The following is a 21,344-nucleotide window of genomic DNA, read 5'->3' on the forward strand; positions in this document are numbered from 1 at the left end:
AATTTAAAATGTCAATGGTTGCTGCTGTCGTTGTGCAGTCGCTGCCTCTGTTGGCGTCGCTGCCGGCGCCGTTAATGGCGGACGCTGACATTTGTATGCGTTTTGCGTTCTTGTTGTTGTTGTGGTTTTTTTTTTGCGTTGTTCTGGCTTTTAACTTGTTTCCTGTGCGTGCTGCTTGTTGTTGTTGGTTTATGCTTCCATTGTATCGTTACACTTTCTTTTTATTATTTGTACTATTATTTTGTGTCATGTGCGTTGTCTGGCGTAACTTAATATGTATATAAAAAAAACACACACACCAACAAATACAGTCACACACACGTGTCCTTGTCCACAGTCGCCACGCAATCGTTGTGTAAGCCAAATAATAATATTTTGCCTGCTTGTCGCTTGAGGCAAATACCAAACACTAACATTACACACACATTTACACATATAAGAACTCACACCTCACACACACACACACACACACACGTCTTACACTTTTCCATAATTTCATGGCAACGCGTGAAATGCTGCTGCATCTTTTTTTAAGAGCAAGCACACTCTTCCTCTCCCCCTTGCCCACTCTCTGCCTTTCACAGAGGGGGAAAAAGTGTGTGTGTGTATGTGATATTGTTTTATTTATGATTTCTTATTGCTGTTGTTATTGCCGCTAAGCTCGCTGCAAATTTACGATTTCACGCATTACCATAAGCAACTTTTATGAAGCAAACCCAAAACGTTAAGCGCTACGAGGAGTGGCAAAGTGGAAGGACTATGAGGTGGCAACCTCTTTGGCAACATGGGGCAAGGACACTTGTCATGTGGCGCATTTTATTATGGCGCATTTTATTATGCCAAAAATTGAAATTCATGCGCTGCCGTCAGTTGTTGCCCTACTCACTTACGAGTGACAAATTCATGGATTGCCTTTTTCCATATTCTCATTTAACAATTCTTGTTAGGGTTGTTGTTGTTTTTGTTACATGTCTGGCAGACAGGTAAATGGAGAATGTGACCAAAAGTTTAGTTAAGTATGTTCTATTTTCAGCACTCGGAACAGTTGACAGAACGTCTGTCAGGTGTCAGTTGATTTCCATTGACGGTCTCATCATCAGCATCAGCTTCATTCATTGTGACGTTGTGTGCTTTAATACCCTACATATAGGGTATTACAATCTACCATGAAATGCGTATGGAAATTAAAAAAAAAGTGTTCTTTTCAAGGCTGCAAACCGGCTCTGAACCAAACTTCGCTAAACCGGTTCGGTTCAGGTTTTTAAGTAATCCCAGCCGGATCATGAACCGAACCTTTGATATTATAAACTCTGTGAACCCGAACCTGAACCGAACCAAATTCTTAAAGCAATTTCGCTTTTTTTGTTTTGTGGTAATTGAAATTAGATATAAATTTGGTGTTTATAGAAGATTTTCACAAAAATTAAAGTTTTAAATCAAATTAACGTTTTCCGGAGATATGTGCAACTACAAATATTTCATTTGACAATACTTTAAGATTTTCGTACGATTTCAGAGCTCCTGACCATGTCGACATTCTCCGCCCGTGTAGAGTATTAAATATTCAGCTTACCCATGTTAGTTGGCATTCCTTGTTGCCAGATCAATTACGGATTAACTGTCAATTTCATTTGTGTGTGCCAAAAGTAATCTATGCCAAGCTTATGCCAAAATTGAAATCCCCCACAAAAGCTGCCAAATATCAACTGGAATGTCCTTAGACGCTAACGGTTTGTCTCCTTTGCCATTGCTAACCACAGAGTGCTCTGTGAACTTGAGTGGATTTTGAAAACATTTTAAGCACTCACACACCTGCATTGTGTCTATGTGTGTGTGAATGACAGTAGCCCTGATAAAAGATAAGCAATTGCTGCCCAACTGAGCTGTCTCTGATGCTGTGGACATCCCGTAAAGCGTCTTAGTGCTGGCTTTAGTCACAAATGTTGGCAGTTAACTTAATATTGACTTACAGGCATTTGCTTCACACAATTGAAAACTATTTACGGACTACAGACTACGAGTGGAAGGGGGCATTTGGCCCGGGGTGATTGCCCAATGTCCGACCTTGACCAATTTGTGCAACTGCCCTCCAACAATCAAAATCAAAGGAGCTTGCAGCTCAGCAGAAATTCGTGCTTAATGCTAAGCTGACAATGAGAAAGCTACGCACAGTTCCTGATAAATAAATGAATGGATTCGGTGTATTTAGGTCAAATAGGTGGGGGACGAGGGCCCGATAAGGTAAACATTGATGAGCTAGTTAAGTGTAGCTTAATATTGATGTGATTCCTGTGTTTGCCCCTGGCAGCTGCTGGCTGCTGGTAAAATTAACTTATTTGTCGGTTCTTAGATTGATATATTTTGCAGACCACATCTTAAATTGGAATCAATAGGGATTGCAATCATCACTCGTTACAGTTGCTAAGCTGAAGAGATTTCCAAATGTCATCAAGGAATTGATGCTTCAATATATGGAGTATTAAACAGTTTGTGTTCCATACATCAACTTTATATTTTAAAATACTTTTATTTATATTGAAATAAATAACGGGTATCCTATGCTTAGGATCTCGACTATATCCTTTTCGACTATGTTAGTTTCTTTTTTTAAATGGTCGTTGTAGTCGCGCTTTGTATCTCCAGGAAAATTATTAAAAATAAAATATTTAGTCATAGACTAAAATTGAATAAAATAAACTCAAAATTTTAAGAAATAAATTGGCATATAACCATCTTACATTCGAATAACAGTGTCACCACTAGTTTTTTCTCTTATTTAATTTCAACCTTTAATTCTAAAAACGGCATCGAAAGTGTAACCATATACTCATTTGCCTTTTAGAGAGTCAGCAAAACACTACAATGTATACGCATTTAATTATTAACGTCTTGTACAAAAGCTCAACTTTGTGTAAATCGTTGTCCTTTTTTGTGTATATTTAGTTTTTTCCTTTCAGTGTTTAGTTAAAGTTTTAAGTGTGTTTAGTTTAGCTACAGAAACTTGCAGATGCTCTTGTAGTACTTCATATAGTAATTCTAACGTTAAAGCACTGTTTTTTTGTTTCGTCCACTTTAATTTATATTGGTCATTTTGTTGTTGTTGTTCGGTTTTCATAGTTAATTAGATCAAAATGTACATAAATTAAATTTTGTTAAAAAGAATTTGAAGACAAGTTTTTTTCTGGGTGGTAGTGGTTTGCAGAGGCACGCCCTTTTTTACACATCCTTTTTTACTCTACAGACATCGAAAGACAAATTGTATCCGCCAACTCTTATTATTTTGTTAATCTTTCATGTGTGGGGACAACAGACGACCAATTTAACTCTATTTAGACCTCGCAGTAGAAATTGTAAGCACTTAATGTAATTTTGACCACTCTCTCCATATAATCCAAAACACTGTGCAATTTTTGGTTTAAATATTGTTTGCAATGTACTATTTAATTCGTTACTGGTCGAAGTTGGCTCCGTTTTCCTATTATTTACATTTCCTAAAGCTTATAATGCCCTAATTGTAAAAATAATAAATATTTGATTTCAAAGGATTCCACAAAATCTATAGAAATCCATTCACCGAAACTACTTCAACATGGTTGAGGTTGCAAGCCATAATAAACTCAAATAGCAAATTATTTAGTGCATTATTCAATGGCATTGGAATGCTGAAGTGAAGTACATATGTATATACTGCTTTAATGCTCCTATCAGATTATTTGTTGCGTCGTTTCTATTCTGAGAACTGGTGAAGAGAAAATAGAAATGAAATGAATTGGAATTCATTGCGAGAGCTTACTAATTGCCGGTATATGGATTCCGGATGGAATGGGAAGTCCTTTTGACCCAATTCCATGGCTGGCACCTTGAACAAAAGCACCGCTAAATGTAATTGACATTTGCTTTATGGTGATGGCAGCTGAAACAGCTACGATATTGAGTTAATTGAATGCCAGTTTAAGCTCAGGTCAATGCAGCTCGGTTCCGGCCTGGCTTTATGTTAGTCATTTGCAGTAGACACGCCCATTATGGGCGCTTCAACAGCACAGTGCATAGCATAAATTGAGCAGTATGACATTAAAGTCAATCATTTTGAGTTCAGTGAGGCAAAGGGGCATGCCACAAACACAACCATACACATTCAGTCTATCCTCGGACGTCACTTGCAGTTGATTTATTTGTCAGTAAGTGAAGCGGTAACAATGTTGACCACAACAAAAAGGATGCCACAATTAAACAATATTATGCAGACAATACAAAAGACTCGAATCAGGAAGCCAGAGGAAACCACAGGGAGCTGTTATAACAAGGGACGGCTTAAAAGTCACACAAGCGCATAATAAAATTCGTTTGGCGTTTGTAATACCCGTCACTTAAAAAACAAGTAAATGGGTATATTGTGTACGTTGAAAAGTATGTACCAGGGAAACGGAACTAAAGTTATTAATAATAATTTAAATGCAAACACCCAAAAGTATGCAGTAGTTTTTATTAGATAATAATTTCTATAAATTAATTTTATATATATTGAAACAAGTAACGGGTATTCTATGGTCGGGATCTCGACTACAGCCTTTCCGACTTGTTTTTAACTTGAAAGCTGGCCAGGCATGAAAATACGTGATCTGGCTCAAGGATATGCCCAGAGGCTTATAAGTTACATATATTTTTAAAGTCCGACCGTTGGACAGGTAAATGCTTAGACATTGTTTTGCATAATTTTCTATGGCTGGTAAAACATGTTTTTATTCTCTTTTCTACAGAAACGACAAGAACAAGAGGGAGAAGCAAAAGAATAACAGTAAAAGATGCTGCAGGCGGAAAAGTCGGAAAATGGAAATGGCGGCCAATTGCCTGACCAACTGACCGACCCCTGGCCAAAAGAGAAAATGAGTGCAAATTTATGCAGAAAGTAATTAAAAGTGCCGTTGTTCTGCGCTATCCCGTTATTTCCTCTCTTTTGTGTTCGCCACTCAACGGACAACGCCTCCCTACACAAGTGGGCGTGGCAGCACAGCTTTTAGATGCTTTTATGATTTTGACGTGGCCCATAAAAGGGCAATTTAATAAAGTTGCAACACAAAGATTGCACAACACTCACATTTACCTTTGGCATTTGGCATTTGGCCAAGTGGTTAGCGAGTAGCCCAAAAAATCTAAAAAGCCAACACCTTACGCTAACGAGCTGCCCAACTCGCAGTTGATCAAAGGCCCAAACCGTCGACAGATTCTCAGTTTTACTGGGCGAATGCCACAGCAAAAAGGTACAATAAATTTTCTGTCTGGCCAACAACTCAACTACCAACTCCTGCCTGCCGGCTGCCTGTTTACCAGGCATAAAAGCAAACAAAACACTGCTGACAACAACAACAACAACAGCAGCAACAATTTGTGTTGCCGGTTACTTCATTTAAAGACTAATTGTCAACATGCTGTTGGCCCGTTTGTCGTTTCTTGTTTAACACAATGGGCGTGGCATTTAGGCTTAACTAACAATTTGTCGAGCTTTCGACTTAATTTATTAACAATTTAAATACATTGTGAAGCTTAGCCAGCTTATCTAAGCGATTGCTTTACAGACTCTCTTTGACTCCTTATAAAGACACTTTAAATTCCCTTTTCTCTATTTTCCACAGCTTCAGACCAAATAACTATCATCACAAATAGTTGATTACTTCATAAATATAACAGCTAATTTGTTAATCATAGCGTAGATATTTCTTTTTTCCGGATATTAATAAATAACTCACTCGATCATTTCTTAAATTTACAACATTACCTTACAATTATCAATTTGAAATCAGTTACCATAACTGTTAAAAGAATTAAAATAAAAATTACGATCTGAAAGATGTTTTCCAATTTCTACTATGTCAATTGAAAAATAATAACTATTTTGATTATCTCTTCGGACGTCACCTCGCTCTAGTGACGAAGCCAGCACGAAGGGTGCGAAAGGCGTCTAGCCATATATCCATCGACATAAAAATTTGTCTTTTTGGGCAGTGTCAATTGCCGAACTATTTATACCCGTTACTTAAAAAATAATTTTTTTTTAATTACAACTATAATTTTTAATTTTAATATCTTTCGTCACAAAATTGGATATCTGAAATTTTGGGACATCTGAAGACTTTCGTCACTAGACTTTTACCTCGTAAAGAGGTTTTTTTTGGAAGATTTGTTTAATCTTACAAAAATTATATTTAAAATAAATAATTTCAATAGTAGTAAAAAACAGCACATTCTCTTTATATTTATTCTAGTTAAAAATTCCAATATATAGAGTTATTCCATAAAACCAAAATTATTTAATTCATATCTCTTATGAACCCTGTACTATTTTTGACAAAAATCATGTTTTATGAAGAAATACCATTCACATTTTACATCACATTAAATTAAAGGATCAGAATTAATGATTCTTCACAGGTTGAGGAATAGTTACACAATGTTTAAAATTATGCTTTCTCATTATAACATACTTATATATTGAGATGAATATATTAACTATAATACATTCGTATCTTAATAAAACTTAAGTTGTTTATATGGTTAGAGATGCTTGAGTTCATGGTCTTATAGATGAATATTCTATTGCAGTTCTATGTAAAGAACTTAGAAAATAAAAAATTTGTTTAAATCATACCCAAAAGTCAAACATTTTGTAAACTACCAAAAACCTCTTTAAAAAAATCTAATTTTAATTAATTTTATTTTTAGTTTTAATTTTATTTTATAGTATAGTTATAATATGTCTGATTTATAAAATCTAAGGAGCACACAAAATTTGTGTCTCACTTTCATCATTTGTGTGTATTTATCAACTTACGTGTATTTGATCAGCATTTGTAGTTTGGGCTTAGCTTGAAAAGTATGAGCAACATAGCCGTACTCTTATAACTAGATTCATCCTTATTATTAATCACATAATTGTCCCCTAATTTGATCAATCTTGATCTTTGCTATAGTTTATACGATATTTCAGTTGATTGCTCCTTTGAGCATATCTCAAATAGTATCTCAGACCACAATTAACACGAAGCTCATGACCAAAAGCTGTGATGTTAAGTCAACAACTACCTAGACAGGGCTTCAAGTGCTTTTGACGCTTATTGTTGTTAAGTCTCGCCTCGTGTCAGTCTCTGTGTCTGCTCATATCATGGCAGTTACCAGTTACCAGTTGGCAGTCACCAGATACCAGTGGCCTATTAGAAGCCAGGGGCAATTTCATGCCACTCTTAAGTAAAATGTATGGCCTTATCTCTTGATGCCACGACAATATTAACACTTGACTATAATTCCAAGTATTGAGAGACCTGTGACCGAGTCAACTTAGGAGAAGAGCGCACAATGTCGGACATTTTCAAGTATAAATAGTCCCACAGGCAGTAAGAAAGAAAAAAATAAAAACAACTGAAAACAAAGCATGCAAAACGAGCTGGCTACGAGCCAAGGGAGAGTCATGGAAGAGAGTGAGAGGAGAGAAGGTTGATAAATAATGCCTGAATATGCGACGTGTTAACAACGCCTTGAAACCCAATGGATACCACAAAGGACTTCTAATCTCACGTATTCCTTGTATTTATAAACTTAACGGCTACGGGGTATGCTTAATAACAACTACAGGAACAACAAACTAAGCAAGGAGTACATATAAGTAATATTAAGTAGTATGCACAGCTAGCTGATACCATAGTATGTCGCTCTAATAATAATAAATATTTTATAAATAAACTGTCTTTGTAATGATTTTGTTGACAATTGTTCATTCAAATATTTTGGATATATTAATAATAAAATCAGCTTTAACTGATTTATTGTATCAATTACTTGGTCATTTTTCACTTATAGTAAATAAATTTATTCAATCTATGTATTAATTTATTTATTACTAATTTATTTCCTTGGCTTAAATGTGCTTTAAGTATTGTTATTTATTTTAACTCTAATTAGTTTATCCTTTGAATTTTGGTTTTAGGTTTACCAAAAATAAAGTGAATAAAGAAATGTTGTCCATAGGAGTTGTTTGGTTAGTTCAGGTTATTTTCAAGTGCTGGGCATGACTGCTTCATAGTTAATACGCGATACACGCATACCAACATATTCTCACTCACACACGCTCATTAATACACACATTGATGTTCATATGAGTTTGTTTTTGCGTCTGGTTGGAGGCATTTATGGTTTTAGTTGCCAAGTTTTGTGTTCTTGAAGCCGACTTTTTTGTTTAGTGAGCGTCGCACTGGAAATTCTATGCCGCCATTGACTAGCAGAGAAAATACACACAATCACACACATATGTACATATGTAGATATTCTCCCACACACACATTGGTAGTCAAGCATTTGTGTGAAAGTTTGTTTTTCTAGTTGGTCGGTTGCCTGCTTGTATTTGCCTGACTGATTCTGCCTTGGCCGTTTGGCTAATGCCAAATGGCTTTCGGGCACAAGACAATTGAGACACCCACACATATGCAGTGGTATCTGTGACAAGGACAGGCGGTGAGCTATTCAGCAATTCGACAGAAGTGAGACAAAAAAAGGTTACAGAGATTTCATGCCCCAGTTCATGCAGCAGCTAACTTATAAAAGACGCCAGCAGTTAAGCACACACACACATACAACACAAAGCCATAGACCAACACATACACACAATTATGATGACCAATAAATGAACAGTGGAATGCAAAAGGCATCCAGGCAAGTTCGAGAAAGCCTTGAAAAATTGCTGTCGCTTCAATTGAAACTTTAAGAGTGCAACATAACAACATATCAGCATTTTGTTGTTGTTTACGTATTATTTATGGCCTTATTATACAGACAGCCCGAGCAGCATGTTTTCTTTTTCTTTTCATTTCTTTTTTGTGGAGAGCTAGCACAAAGCGCTGCTAATCAACGATGAAATTCAGTAATATGTAACGAGTTGTGTTGCGTGTACGCCACTTGGGCCACAACCGCTGTCGTCTGTATAAGTATATGTACATATGTGTGGGTGAGTATCTGTGTGTTAGTATGTGTCTGTGCTTGGCATTGGACTTTGCAATCTGAAATAACATACTTGATCACATGCTGAGTGTGTGTGAATTCTAATAAATAAGTGCAGGGAATGCACTGTGAATCAAGTTGAAAGTATGCGTTGGATAGATACCCTTCAAAGGGATTTAGAAAAACTGTAACTAAAATAAGTAGCTACAAATAAATCTAGTAGTTCTAGTAAAATATATCAGAATATGAGTTGACTGATATATAAATGGTTAACTGCAAAAATAGTGATATCCTAAAATAAGATCTAGAGCATTAGCAAACATCTGCCAAAATTAATATAAATAATAAACTCTATTACGAAACTACAAACAAAGATTGAATTCGTTTACTGGAAAGAATGTGATTGCCAAATACCATGTAGCAACATTTCAATAAATTAATATTTGAATAATTAAAATTGCCAATGCCGCACATTGCCCATTTTAATGGGTATAATTATAATATTACAAGAATATATTATAATTAGCCGGCATTCGGCCAATTGCATTCCCTAGGAAATGCTAAATAGTTTGGAATGTTGTGTAAATTCCATTTAATTGTATTTAAGCCAGACAAATTGCACAAATGAGAGCAGTTGGTCAATAAATATAATGATAATTTTATTGAACTTGCAATGCGATCAATCATCAGATATTTTGCATTAATTCTGGGACATATTTAAATATTGATGGTACTTGGTCAATTACCAAATTGTCAATTTGTCAGTGCAAAGTTACACAGAAAGTTTTGGTAGCCCAGTGTTAATTGAAATCTAATTTGCTCGCCCGTCGTCTGTCGACTGTCGAGATAGGATAATCAATTTTGAAAATGAAATTTTTGAGTAAACACAATTAATATTTTCATAAATCAAATATTTCAAAATGGCAAAAAGCAAACAGCAACTGCCTGCGTCAGCATAATTAAGAAGATATGCATAGAAGCGTGAAAGAGACAGAGTAGAAGTGTGCGAGAAAGACGGATAGAAGGCTGTTTGCATGTGTTAGTTTAGTAAAAGTTTTAAGTGGTCAAATGATTGAATTGAAATTGCCTTCACGCTTCTCTGGCTGCATTGTACTTTGTCCCAATCAATCAAAATTCAGCAAATGCAATTAAACAATTCCATGACTATCCACCAGACCAAACACACAATCACACACACACACAAACAAACAGTTAAAGCAAATTCATAAATTAATTACGTAGAAGGTCAACTGAAAGTTAATGCATATTTTAACCAAATACTAACTTTCACTTAGGCCTAAAAGTCCTCTGACATTCAGACCAGGCTCGTAAATTGTCTTGTTAAAGAGCAGTGTCGCTGTGGCGCCCCTTTATATATATATATATATATATATATATCTTACACTTGTCTAAATGGCGCTAAATCGCATCGCGTGTGTTGAACTTTACGAGCCTTTACTTGTAATACTCTTTCACCATATATCACAGTAACACACGGCGTATGCGTGATGATTGGCAGCACACGAGGCATTCGAATAATTTTCAAGCGCGCCTAAAAACACGCCAAACACAAATTGACTAAACACATGGCAAGCATCGAGAAGACAGAGATAGAGATAGAGATAGAGATAATTTATGTGTGAGAGAGAGAGACAGAGGTGGGCTTGCGTACAAACAAAATACGATTCAATAAACAAATACCAGGCCATGTTTAGTTGGGTTACAAAGAGCAAGAGCGTAAACCTATTGGTTAACCCAAAGGCAAATAGGGCAGCCCAGCAGGTAAACACCAACTCAATGTTTTTGCTTATTAACAAGGCCTCTTGGGCAAACGGGGAGCGGCTCATTTGCCAAACCAGCAACTGCGGCGTCTTGCCCTTGACCAAAATCAAACCAAACACCTACACAAATCATAGCTGAAAAAGCAAATAGAACAAAATAGCGAATAGGAAAGCAAACGACGAAAACGAAAACGACAAATCAAAGTCCAAAAACGAAGCTGCGTACGCAGAGCAACAGAAATGGAGACAAATAGATAGAACGAACGATAAAGGCAGATGTGAGTTGGGAACAAACAATTACCAGCAATTTCATTGCCACAAGGACTATGGCTTTGTCAGTGCCAACAAAACTACATACGAGTACCACGATACATGAAATTGGGTCTAATTGTAATTTAGATGCAGTCTGCCAAGAGATCGATATGCCATGGAGGGCATTAAATTACGCGCCGATGGAAATACACTTTACCACGGGCAAGTATCGTGTTGAAGGAGTGCAGAGGACAGAGGAGATAGGAAATAGGAACGTTGGCGGCACATTGACTCTGACAGAGACACTTGACTGTATGGCTAGCAGCTATTCAAGTATCATTCATATAGTCATCACCAGCACACACACATACACACACACAGACACACACACAGAGTGAATAAGAGAGAGACTGTAAGATAGGAAGAGGGATAGAGAGAGCTGAAATGGTTTTTGTTTGTTTGCGTGGCCTGCGCTTTCGAATGCAAACATATGCAGGAGAACACATATCGAACTGTGGAAACTCCGCCAACTTTTCTAGTATTAATCAATTAATTTTTCATGTGGACTTTAATATTACAGCTGCTATATTAATAAATCAAATTTGACTTATATGTCTGATAAACTAATCTAAGTGTCTAAAATCACATTGCTCTATTGGGATTATCAGGTGTGTTCTAAAAATCTCTAGAGTTATTGAAGAGAATTGCATTTTAAAACCACCGTTCTAAATGTCAATGTTCCTTAAATTTTAGAGATTTCGTTTCTTCGCACCTAATTTCGAAGTCAAAAAAATCGGCTTACTTCCAGTTTCAACAACAGATTTAGGTTGAGGAATATTTTGTTTAATTAACAAAATTATAAAAATATATTTTATTTAGTGATGTTAATCCAAATTTGGATCGAGTTTTATATCGAAATAGAAAATCGCTAAAAATAAGTATCGAGTTGTCGATACATCGGAAAATAGTAGATCGAGTTGCAAATATTGAGTTTTTTCAAAAAAAAATTTTTTTTATTTGATAAAGCAATTGTAATCACAAAATACACGCCTACTTTTATTAGGAACCTTATTTTTCTTGCATCGTTTTCATGTTTTATTCAAATTTTGTCAGTTTGGTAGGTTGTTTATTATGGTCGTTCAACAAAAATTTATCGACCCAACTCAATTCTACAAATTAATTACGATGAACAATCCCCTGTGAGTTGTCGATTTTTCATTGAAATCGATTTAATCAACACGATTGATCGTCAAAAAAATCATCGAGCTGAAGTACTCGATTATCGCTTCCGCAAAAATCGAGCTGTCGATATTTCGATATATTTTTACATCACTAATTCTTATGCATATTTACTTAATTTAAAAAATTAATTTTGTCAAATTTCTCAACAATATTTAAGACAACAATTGCTTTTGGTTTGCTATGGCGCTGTTAGAGATTTGTGATTGAAAAACGAAATTGACTCTATATGACAGATTGTCTAACAAAGAGCGTTTAGGGAGACATTGAAATACCGGACCTAAGTCCTTTTTTATGGGTGATGATGTTTTCGATGATAGTTTCGACTTGTGCAATTTCTGAGCAGCATATTAACACGGTTAACTCAAAATTTTCGTGTAATACCAGTTGTTAAAAAAATGTCGATGCCATGCCTACTTTCCTAGCTCCGGTTCTTATTGATATAATATAAGCCCAATGCAAAAAACTAGGCCAATAAATTCTGATTTCCTTCTTCAGTTATTAATTAATTCCAAAAAATTGGCCAAGTTCCCATAGTGCAACGTTTGCGCTTCGCCTATTAAGCTATTTCAAAAGTGTCACACACATGCGGTCGCACACTCGCAGACAGACTTATTGTTGTCCAAGGTCAACGCGCACACACACACACACTCACACACACTTATATATACAGCTCATAAGCATTGCAAAAGAAAACTAAAGCTTAGCATACTTTTTGGGGCAACATTTTTGACACTTCATTAGTTGGCATAAATGAATATTTCCGCCATGTATAAATAATGCTGGCACGTTAGCGTAATAAAAAGTAAGAAAAAGCGAAGAAAAGAAATTCGGATAGATGTGGAAGTGGAAAAACCATTGTACCCAAGTCGAAGTTTTATGATTTGCTTACGATGCGACGCCGACGCGAAAGTTGCCTTAACAATATCGAATTGAAGGTGCAAACTTTTGATGCGAAACAAGAAAAATTATGCCATAAAAACCTGGCGGCTACTGTGCTAGATTGCTTTCTATGTGTGTGTGTGTCGGTGTGTGTCGACTTTTATATTCATGATTTACGATGCGAACGAACGAACGAACGAGCGAACAGCCGGCGAGTGAGTTGGATGTTCAATTCCCCTCTGGCCAGGTGAAACAAATCAACGTGGTTGAATTTGGTTTGATTTCAACATCTGCAGCAACTGCTGCGGCTTCCTCCTCCCTTGCCAGCAGCTTAAGTACTAGAAGAATGCATCAATCAAGTGAGAAACATTAAGAACTGAGCAGACAGCTAATCAACAATGCCGACCATGATAAACCACAAAGGATATTATACTAATAGACTGCCGACTGTCGAAAGCTTTGATTTGACGCTGACCTATATTCAAACAGCCGCCAAAGCCATTATCGTTACAGCAGTTAAAACAATTGAATGCTCAAAACTTAAAGCAAACAATGACAAACAATAGTATATTCGAATTCTATAAAACTAGGAAACTTGTTATAAGGATATAAAAATATAAACAAATTTTAAAAAAAATTGGGAAAATCCGCAATCAAAAAGATTTCTTTAAATTTGTTGTGTTTACATTTGGCTTTTTAAAGAAGGTATTACAGAAGCCTTTCAAGTGCGACAGATGAAATTGTATAATATTTGAGAATTTGCGCAATGAATTTAAAATAAATATTACAATTTGAAAACAAAATTCATCCGGAGTCATAGAATTCATAGCTACTTTATTATTACTTTAATTAACTAGTTTTTTCTTAACTTTTAAACCCTGAATGTTTCTCCGATTTGAGTCTCTTTATCTTTGCTTCCTTTTCCTCTAACCTTATTTCGATTTCTTTAAATTATATTTTGTGTTTTGTTTGCCTTAAAACAATTGTATAGAAGCTCACTACATTACAGTTATGTTGTATATCTCTTGTGGAATGTAATTTTAAGTACACTATCAGCATGTGCAAATATGAGTTTGTAATTACAATAAATCATAATATGTAAATAACAGCAATAAAGTGTCGTATTAATTACACATCCACAGGGCAACTGTGCCCGTCCCTCTGTGGCCGGAAAACGATTAAATTCAGCTGCCAATCCAATCATAACAGCTCAAAATTTAAATGTTGCAAACGTTTATATTGTATAATTGGCCGGCTTAACCCAATGTTGCCGGAATGGAGCAATGGAAAGCCCAGCATTTTCTGTCTCTATTTTCCACACTAAGTTCTATATTAATATATTTTAGACAAGGCTGCAAACCGGTTCTGAACCGAACCTCGCAGAACCGGTTCGGTTCGGGTTTCAAGGCAGCGTGAACTCCGGTTATGAACCGAACTCTTGAAATTATTTACCCAGCGAACCTGAACCTGAACCAAACCACTTTCCTTGATAAAAAGGTTCGTTTCGAAAAAAAAAAAGTAATTATAATTATTTTATTCTTTTCTAATATTACTCAACTATTTGAGACTTCGGATAAAGACAAGTCATATTAAAATCTTAACATAAATTTAGCTTGTTGTCAAAATTAAAATTTTTTTAAATTAAAAATTTAACTGGTTTAAAATGTTAAGAAAAAGTTCAAGCAATAAAATTATTTTTTTGGATTAAATTAAACCTAAGTTCGAACCCAAACCAGTTTCGCGAACCAAACCTTAGTTTTCCTCTATGGTTCGAACCGCCGAACCGAACCTTTATCAACATTTTTGTGGTTTGCAGCCTTGATTTCAGATAATAATTAAACATTCTTTAAAAATTATTGTATATCAGACGTAAACTCCACTGTAAGCTGCTTACTTATTACAAAAGAAATGCTTTTTCTGACATCGGTCCTTATTAGCTACTTATAAAATCCGTTAATTGTATATAAATTGTTTTCTAACTATTTTTTTCTTAGAAGTAATAGTATTTTCATAAATTCTAGCAACTTGTTTGCCACTCAATTATTTAGTTCAAAGATTCTAATTTTGTTTTCAGACTTGCAGGAATCTGTTATTAAGGACTACAACAATGTGCCAAATGGTAAAAGATTTACATAGTTTAGGCACCACAACTTTTATAAGAGACAATGGCAGTGCCAGTTGGCCAGAGATATATGACAGAGAATTGTGAGGATATGCAAGCATTCAACAAATCTCACACATACTCATATGTATAAATATATATATGAGTGTCAATATGTATATGTATGTCTGATATGCATAGACAGAGTTCACTAAATGCATTTGCGTTGGCGTTGTCGTCATTGCCTTGAAATGCACAAATTTATTGAGTATGTATGAGCATGTCGTATACGTAATATATAAGCACTCGCAGCAAACGCCTGGCTAGAAAGCTGCCAGCTGCTTTAGCTGAACTGTGTACTATTTTTCTGTGTTGTTACTGCTGCTATTGTTATTTTTATGTTGTTGTTATTATTGTTGTTGTTGCCAAAGTGCGTCTGCGGCATTTTTAGCGTGTCTGACATAATTTCCAAAGGCTGAATCTGGCCACAGAATATTTTTAGTTGCACTTAAAATGGTTTGTTGCTGTTGCTATGGTTGTTTTTGTTCAAGTTGTTGCTGCTGTTGATGTTAATATTGTCGTTTGCTAACAAGTCGACGAGAATGAGTGTTACTAAAAATATCATAACAGCTCGTTAGCTTTCCAACCTTCTAGAGGCGCGAACTCGTCTCAGTGTCTCGGCTTGTGCCCGAAATAAACGCTTCATCTATATAAATATGTATATCCTATTCCGTTTCTGCTTTTACCAATTTAATTAAATGTAGCCACAATAACAACAACACAAAACGCACTGGCAGCTAACAAATTAATCATACGTCATGTTGTCAGCTTTATGAAATTTGTGCATAAATCTTGTTGCAAAATGCAACCGGGTGTAAGCAAACACCCTGTTTGTAAATGTGTGTGTGTGTGTGTGTGTGTGTGTGTGTGTGTGTGTGTGTAAGTGTGCTTGTTGCCAGCGGCAAATTGTTTCAAATATGTGCAATTTGCTCGCAATTGAAAGTCCAACGCTACGCCAAAAATATGGTAGAAAAAGCTTTAGTTGTCGCTGCCATTGACAAATTTGAGTTTGGATTCCGAAAACCTTTGCCTCGAATCGAGAAACGCAACGAAAAAACTGAGAGAAAGGGAGAGAAAGAGGGACACCATAGAGAAAATCAACAAACGAATGAAAGTAAATTGCGCGTTTTGCTTTTATTTTGTTTATAAAAAAGTTAAAATTGTGTCAAGTTTTTTTACTTCTGCGCCGCCGCCGACGCCGAAATGCAAAAAGTTTTTGTCCGCAGTGAACCGAGAACAGCTAAAAACTGGCCAAAAAAATGGAGAAATAAAATTTATAAAAAAATAAAACCATACAAACAGTAGCAACAAGAGTAACAAAAAATAAATAAAAAACAGAGAAAATTGGGGAAAGATAAAGCAAACAGCAGACATTTTACGACAGGAAAAGTATTTTAACAAGAAGTGGCTCAACCAAGTGAAGGCATCCTTTTCCTGGACTAGCGTCAGTACGCACCAGTATGGGTGATATAATCACAAAAAAAGGTACTTAATCAATGAATTTGTCACAATCTATACAATCACATTTAATATGGCTGCAATTAATTAAAAACCACTTCTGATCAACACTAGCAAAATTTATTTATTGACTATAGCGGGGTAAGAATGATAATCAAATATCATTTAAAAATTTTAAAAATAATATGTTATACATAAATACAAATACATAGCAGTTGCAAAGCAAAGCGAATTTAATTAATTTTCAATTAGTTTTGAAGCTACATGTATAAAAAATCAATTAAAACAATAATGTTTTTCATACAACACTCATTTCACGATCTATGCTTTCCTCAGAATATTTGGGATATATAAAAACAATGGTATATTAATATAGAAGTTGTTTAAAAAATATGTGGCAGCTTAAACAATTTGCTTAATGTTGAGGAAACTTGGTCAGTATATGTAGGCCTTACTATAAAAAGTATTCCTGGAAGCCATAATATTCAAGTACGCGTATAAAGACAGTAGTTCAATTAGTGTTTCACAAAGAATGTGATTTTATTTTCATTAAAATTCAATATCGAATTAATGACTTGAGCCTTTAAGCTTCATTTAACATGCTTCTTTCCATTGTTTTCTTTGTGTTTTACTTGTCATAATGACCACCTGCAATTTAACCTTCGACCAGCATAAATATTATGCTTAATTTATTGATCAATATTTCAAAAAGTGAGTGTACTTGTAACTGTTCAATTGAATGTTAAACAATCCGAAAAGCCGTAATTGTCAAGAAAAAAACTATAACTATTTTGGAGCTTTGCGGATAAACAGGATTTCAGGTCATCTTTAAGTTGACAATATATACATGTTAAAGTGTTCTTTACATACAAAGAACCAGAGTAATCCATAGAAAGTTTACACATGGCAAAACTCTTAAGCCAACGTGAAGTGTGTCTGTCATATGAAGTTTGCAACTGACAGCAAGAAAGGTCGTAAAGGGAGAAGGAGTCGCGGCCAATAGATTTAACAAAAGTTGACCCAGGACAAACTTGGAAGTTCGGTTTGTTTAATTTAGTTTTGGGCTAACCAAAAACTTTATCATATTCTTCCTTGTCTCCTCTGGAAATGAAAAGCAATTAGCAAAGGTTGCAGTCGTCACTAGAGGCTCTTCTAGAACGATCGGACTCCATCAATGTGTTTCACTATAATTACCTATAAATTAATTAATGCTTGATAAGGCAATTGTCACTATTAATTATTTAACATGCTGCCTTCTCTCACACTCCGGCAATTAGTTGCAACACGCACAGGACCCACCGCTGGGACAACAACCGGATGTGAATGTGAATTCAGATGATGAAACGTGCCATGAATCGTTTTTAGTTTTATGACAACGAACGAACAATAGCCGAGAGTCTGAGCCCATGAATTTTATGCACTGCAACATTTAATGATTTTATTGGCACTTGACTTGTCAGCCTCCACTCCAGTCACTTGTAATTTATGACTCTGGCTAATAAATACAATAAGAACAATAACCGAGTGCCCAAGAGGACAGACAGAAGTACGATCCTTTATCGAGGCTAAAATCAGATATTCAAGCAATTAAATACGTTGAACAATCCGGCTTGAAGTGGCTGCAAATGAAATATTTTAAATTGTTCGCTCATCTTAAATGCCATTTCAATTTGGGTACTTCCGTTTCCGTTTGGCCAACGCCAAAACCCTCCACCTCCACTCACCACCCCGTTGATGGACAGTGCTACTGGTGTTACTCTTTGTCCGTAATGTCCTTGCCCAACGTTGTGGGCTTCTTCTTTACAACACACTCGAACACACACGCATATGCATCTTCATACTCTCACACACACCCTCCACACACCAGAACTCGTACACACACACACACGGTGCCAGACAAAACACATTTCGTACATTTACATAATTGAGTAATTTACAATTTCTTAATTCGTGGCCTATCAAACTTCACATTTCACTTGAGCAACTGAAATCAAATAATTCGATTTCAAAAATATTCTTAGCACTTTCTTACGTTGCTTTTATCCGCGCGCGTCCAATGGGTTTGAAAGTTCCGCTGTAACTGAAACAGTTAACGGCATATACCAAACTTATTTATGTTAGGCCTCACACAAAAGCTCGTCAAAGGACTCAGAAAGGACGTAAAAGCTCGCACTTATTTAAAAGTACCGAAACGCGCCAAAATTATTATCTTCTCAAAGCTCTCTGCTATGAAATCGATAGCAATGATGTAAACTGCAGACCTTTTGAAATTTGTTATTACCAATAACAAATAACAGTTAAAAATCCAACTTTGCAAATTCACAAAAGTGATAATTCTTAAGGTTGGGGGTTCGTCACAGTTTGGGGATCGACATTGTTTTAATAAATTCTAAATAAAAAATTCTGCAGAAATTTTTAATTTTTAAAACAACAGTAGCCAAAATTTTTTACTCTTGGCCCCTCTGCTACAACCATGTAACAAGAAAAGACTTTATTATTATTAAGTAAGCTCTTAAATAAATAAATACATAAATTTTTAATCTGTCTTTATTATGAAGCTAGAAAATTTAAATTATTAAATATTTTTTGTAGAATTCATTTTGTACTTCTTCTCCCCGAGCGGTGACGAACCTCAAACCTTCAAAAATTAATCACCTTTATTTTATATAATTTAGATTTTCACTGGATTTATCATAATTGCTTTAATTGCTTTTTTTTTTTTAAATTTTGTTAAATTTTGGAATTAGTGCAAAAATAACTCAATTATGCAATTTGATCTGAAAATTGGAAACGACCTTTTCGGACGCCAAGGCTGCCACACCGTTTTTGTGTCTAAGGCTGCCACACATTTCGAGTTGTCGGCTTTCATGTGCTGACTAAAAACAAAGAAGAAGACATAAGTGAAAACAAATAACATTGAGTTAAATATCCTGAATAAAAAAACAATAAATATATATCTTTTGTAAAATAACTAAAAGGAAGCAACTGACAGCTACACAGTGTGCAATTTGTGTTAATTTGCTGAATAGACTTTTATTAACGCCATGGCCCACTACAAGGGTGCAGCCAGCGAGGCTGGGAGAGCAGCGCAGCTGATGAAGAAGCGGGAAATCCAGCAACAGGAGATTGAGTTTCGGAAAAAGAAAATCGAGGAGGAGCTGAAGCTGGACAAGATTGAGAACAAGTTTGCAACGCACTATGATGCAGTCGAGCAGCAGCTCAAGTCGTCGACCATTGGTCTGGTCACGCTGGACGAGATGAAGGCAAAGCAGGAGGACATTGTGCGGGAACGGGAGAAGAAACTTGCACAGAAGAAGGACGAAAAGGATCGGGAGAAACAGCGCGCTTTGGAAGCCATCCAGGCCGAAAAGAACAAACAGAAGCGCCAAATACAAGCATTATCTTTTAATTTGGACGATGATGAGGATGAGGATCAAGACAACAACGATGAGGATAACGAGAAGGAGGAAACATTTCAGAAGCCCATGCCAGCTAAATGGACCGAATTACGCAGCGAAGAAGTTCCCATTAAGAAGAAGAAGATATGTAAAAACCCCGATGTGGATACATCGTTTCTACCAGATCGCGAGCGGGAGGAGCAAGAGAATCGTCTGCGCGAGCAACTGCGTCAGGAATGGGTAATGCAACAGGCCGAGCTCAAAGATGAGGACATCTCAATCACGTTCAGCTACTGGGATGGCTCCGGCCACAGGAGAAATGTGCTCATGAAAAAGGGCAACTCCATCTACCAGTTTCTGCAGAAATGCTTGGAGCTGTTGCGCAAAGAGTTCATTGAACTCAAGACCGTGATGGCCGATCAACTGATGTACGTTAAAGAGGACTTGATACTGCCGCATCACTACTCTTTCTACGACTTCATAGTGACCAAAGCACGCGGCAAGTCTGGGCCACTCTTCCAGTTCGATGTGCACGACGACGTGCGCATGATCAGCGACGCATCTGTCGAGAAGGAGGAATCGCATGCGGGCAAGGTGCTACTGCGATCCTGGTATGAGCGCAACAAGCACATATTTCCGGCCAGTCGTTGGGAGCCATACGATCCGACCAAATCCTACGATAAGTACACAATAAAAGACAAGGATAAGGACAAGAGCAAAAAGTAAAACTTCGAGAATTGAAAATAAATTGCTTATCGAAAATGCGCACCTGTTTCAATGGCGGTTTTCAGCACTTGTATTTGCACAAGTTGTTATTTTACAGCACTGAATTATTGCAACAGCTGACAAAGCGGGACAAACTTTAAATAACAAGAGGGATATTCCTGAAATTGATTTTTAGTTGATATAGGTTTTTTTAATTTAATTTAAATCTGTTAAGGTAGCGACTAGAGATGTTTCACTAAAGTGAACGAACGAACTAATTCACTGATTGAAGGTCATATAGTTCAGTTGATCCCAATATAGTTCGCTTAGTGACTAGGATCACTAAGCAAAAACCCATAGAGAAATAACCCATACAACTCAAAGTTCTGCACAAAACGCCAAGCACTGAGTCCACTGTGAAACTTGCTATGGACCTAAAGAAAAAGAACGATCCGTTTTTTTCAGGTCCATAGTAAATTCCACCAG

At 36.1% G+C, this 21,344-nt stretch overlaps 1 protein-coding gene and 1 long non-coding RNA gene across 2 annotated transcripts; one reads left to right on the forward strand and one right to left on the reverse strand.

The window, feature by feature from the left end:
* Positions 1-227: 227 nt before the first annotated feature.
* Positions 228-18,837, reverse strand: LOC117791457. The gene is made up of 2 exons (XR_004618051.1): positions 18,788-18,837; positions 228-268 (listed from the first exon to the last, which is right to left on the reverse strand). It is a non-coding gene; the product is annotated as an uncharacterized LOC117791457 (long non-coding RNA).
* Positions 18,838-19,671: 834 nt separating this feature from the next.
* On the forward strand, positions 19,672-20,915 carry LOC117791456 (protein FAM50 homolog). The gene has a single exon (XM_034631217.1). The coding sequence runs from the start codon at positions 19,800-19,802 to the stop codon at positions 20,877-20,879; it is 1,080 nt and encodes a 359-aa protein (XP_034487108.1). The 5' UTR covers positions 19,672-19,799; the 3' UTR covers positions 20,880-20,915.
* Positions 20,916-21,344: the final 429 nt, after the last annotated feature.

Source organism: Drosophila innubila (assembly GCF_004354385.1).
Source record: "Drosophila innubila isolate TH190305 chromosome 3R unlocalized genomic scaffold, UK_Dinn_1.0 2_E_3R, whole genome shotgun sequence".
In the NCBI taxonomy this organism is placed as follows: Eukaryota; Metazoa; Arthropoda; class Insecta; order Diptera; family Drosophilidae; genus Drosophila; species Drosophila innubila.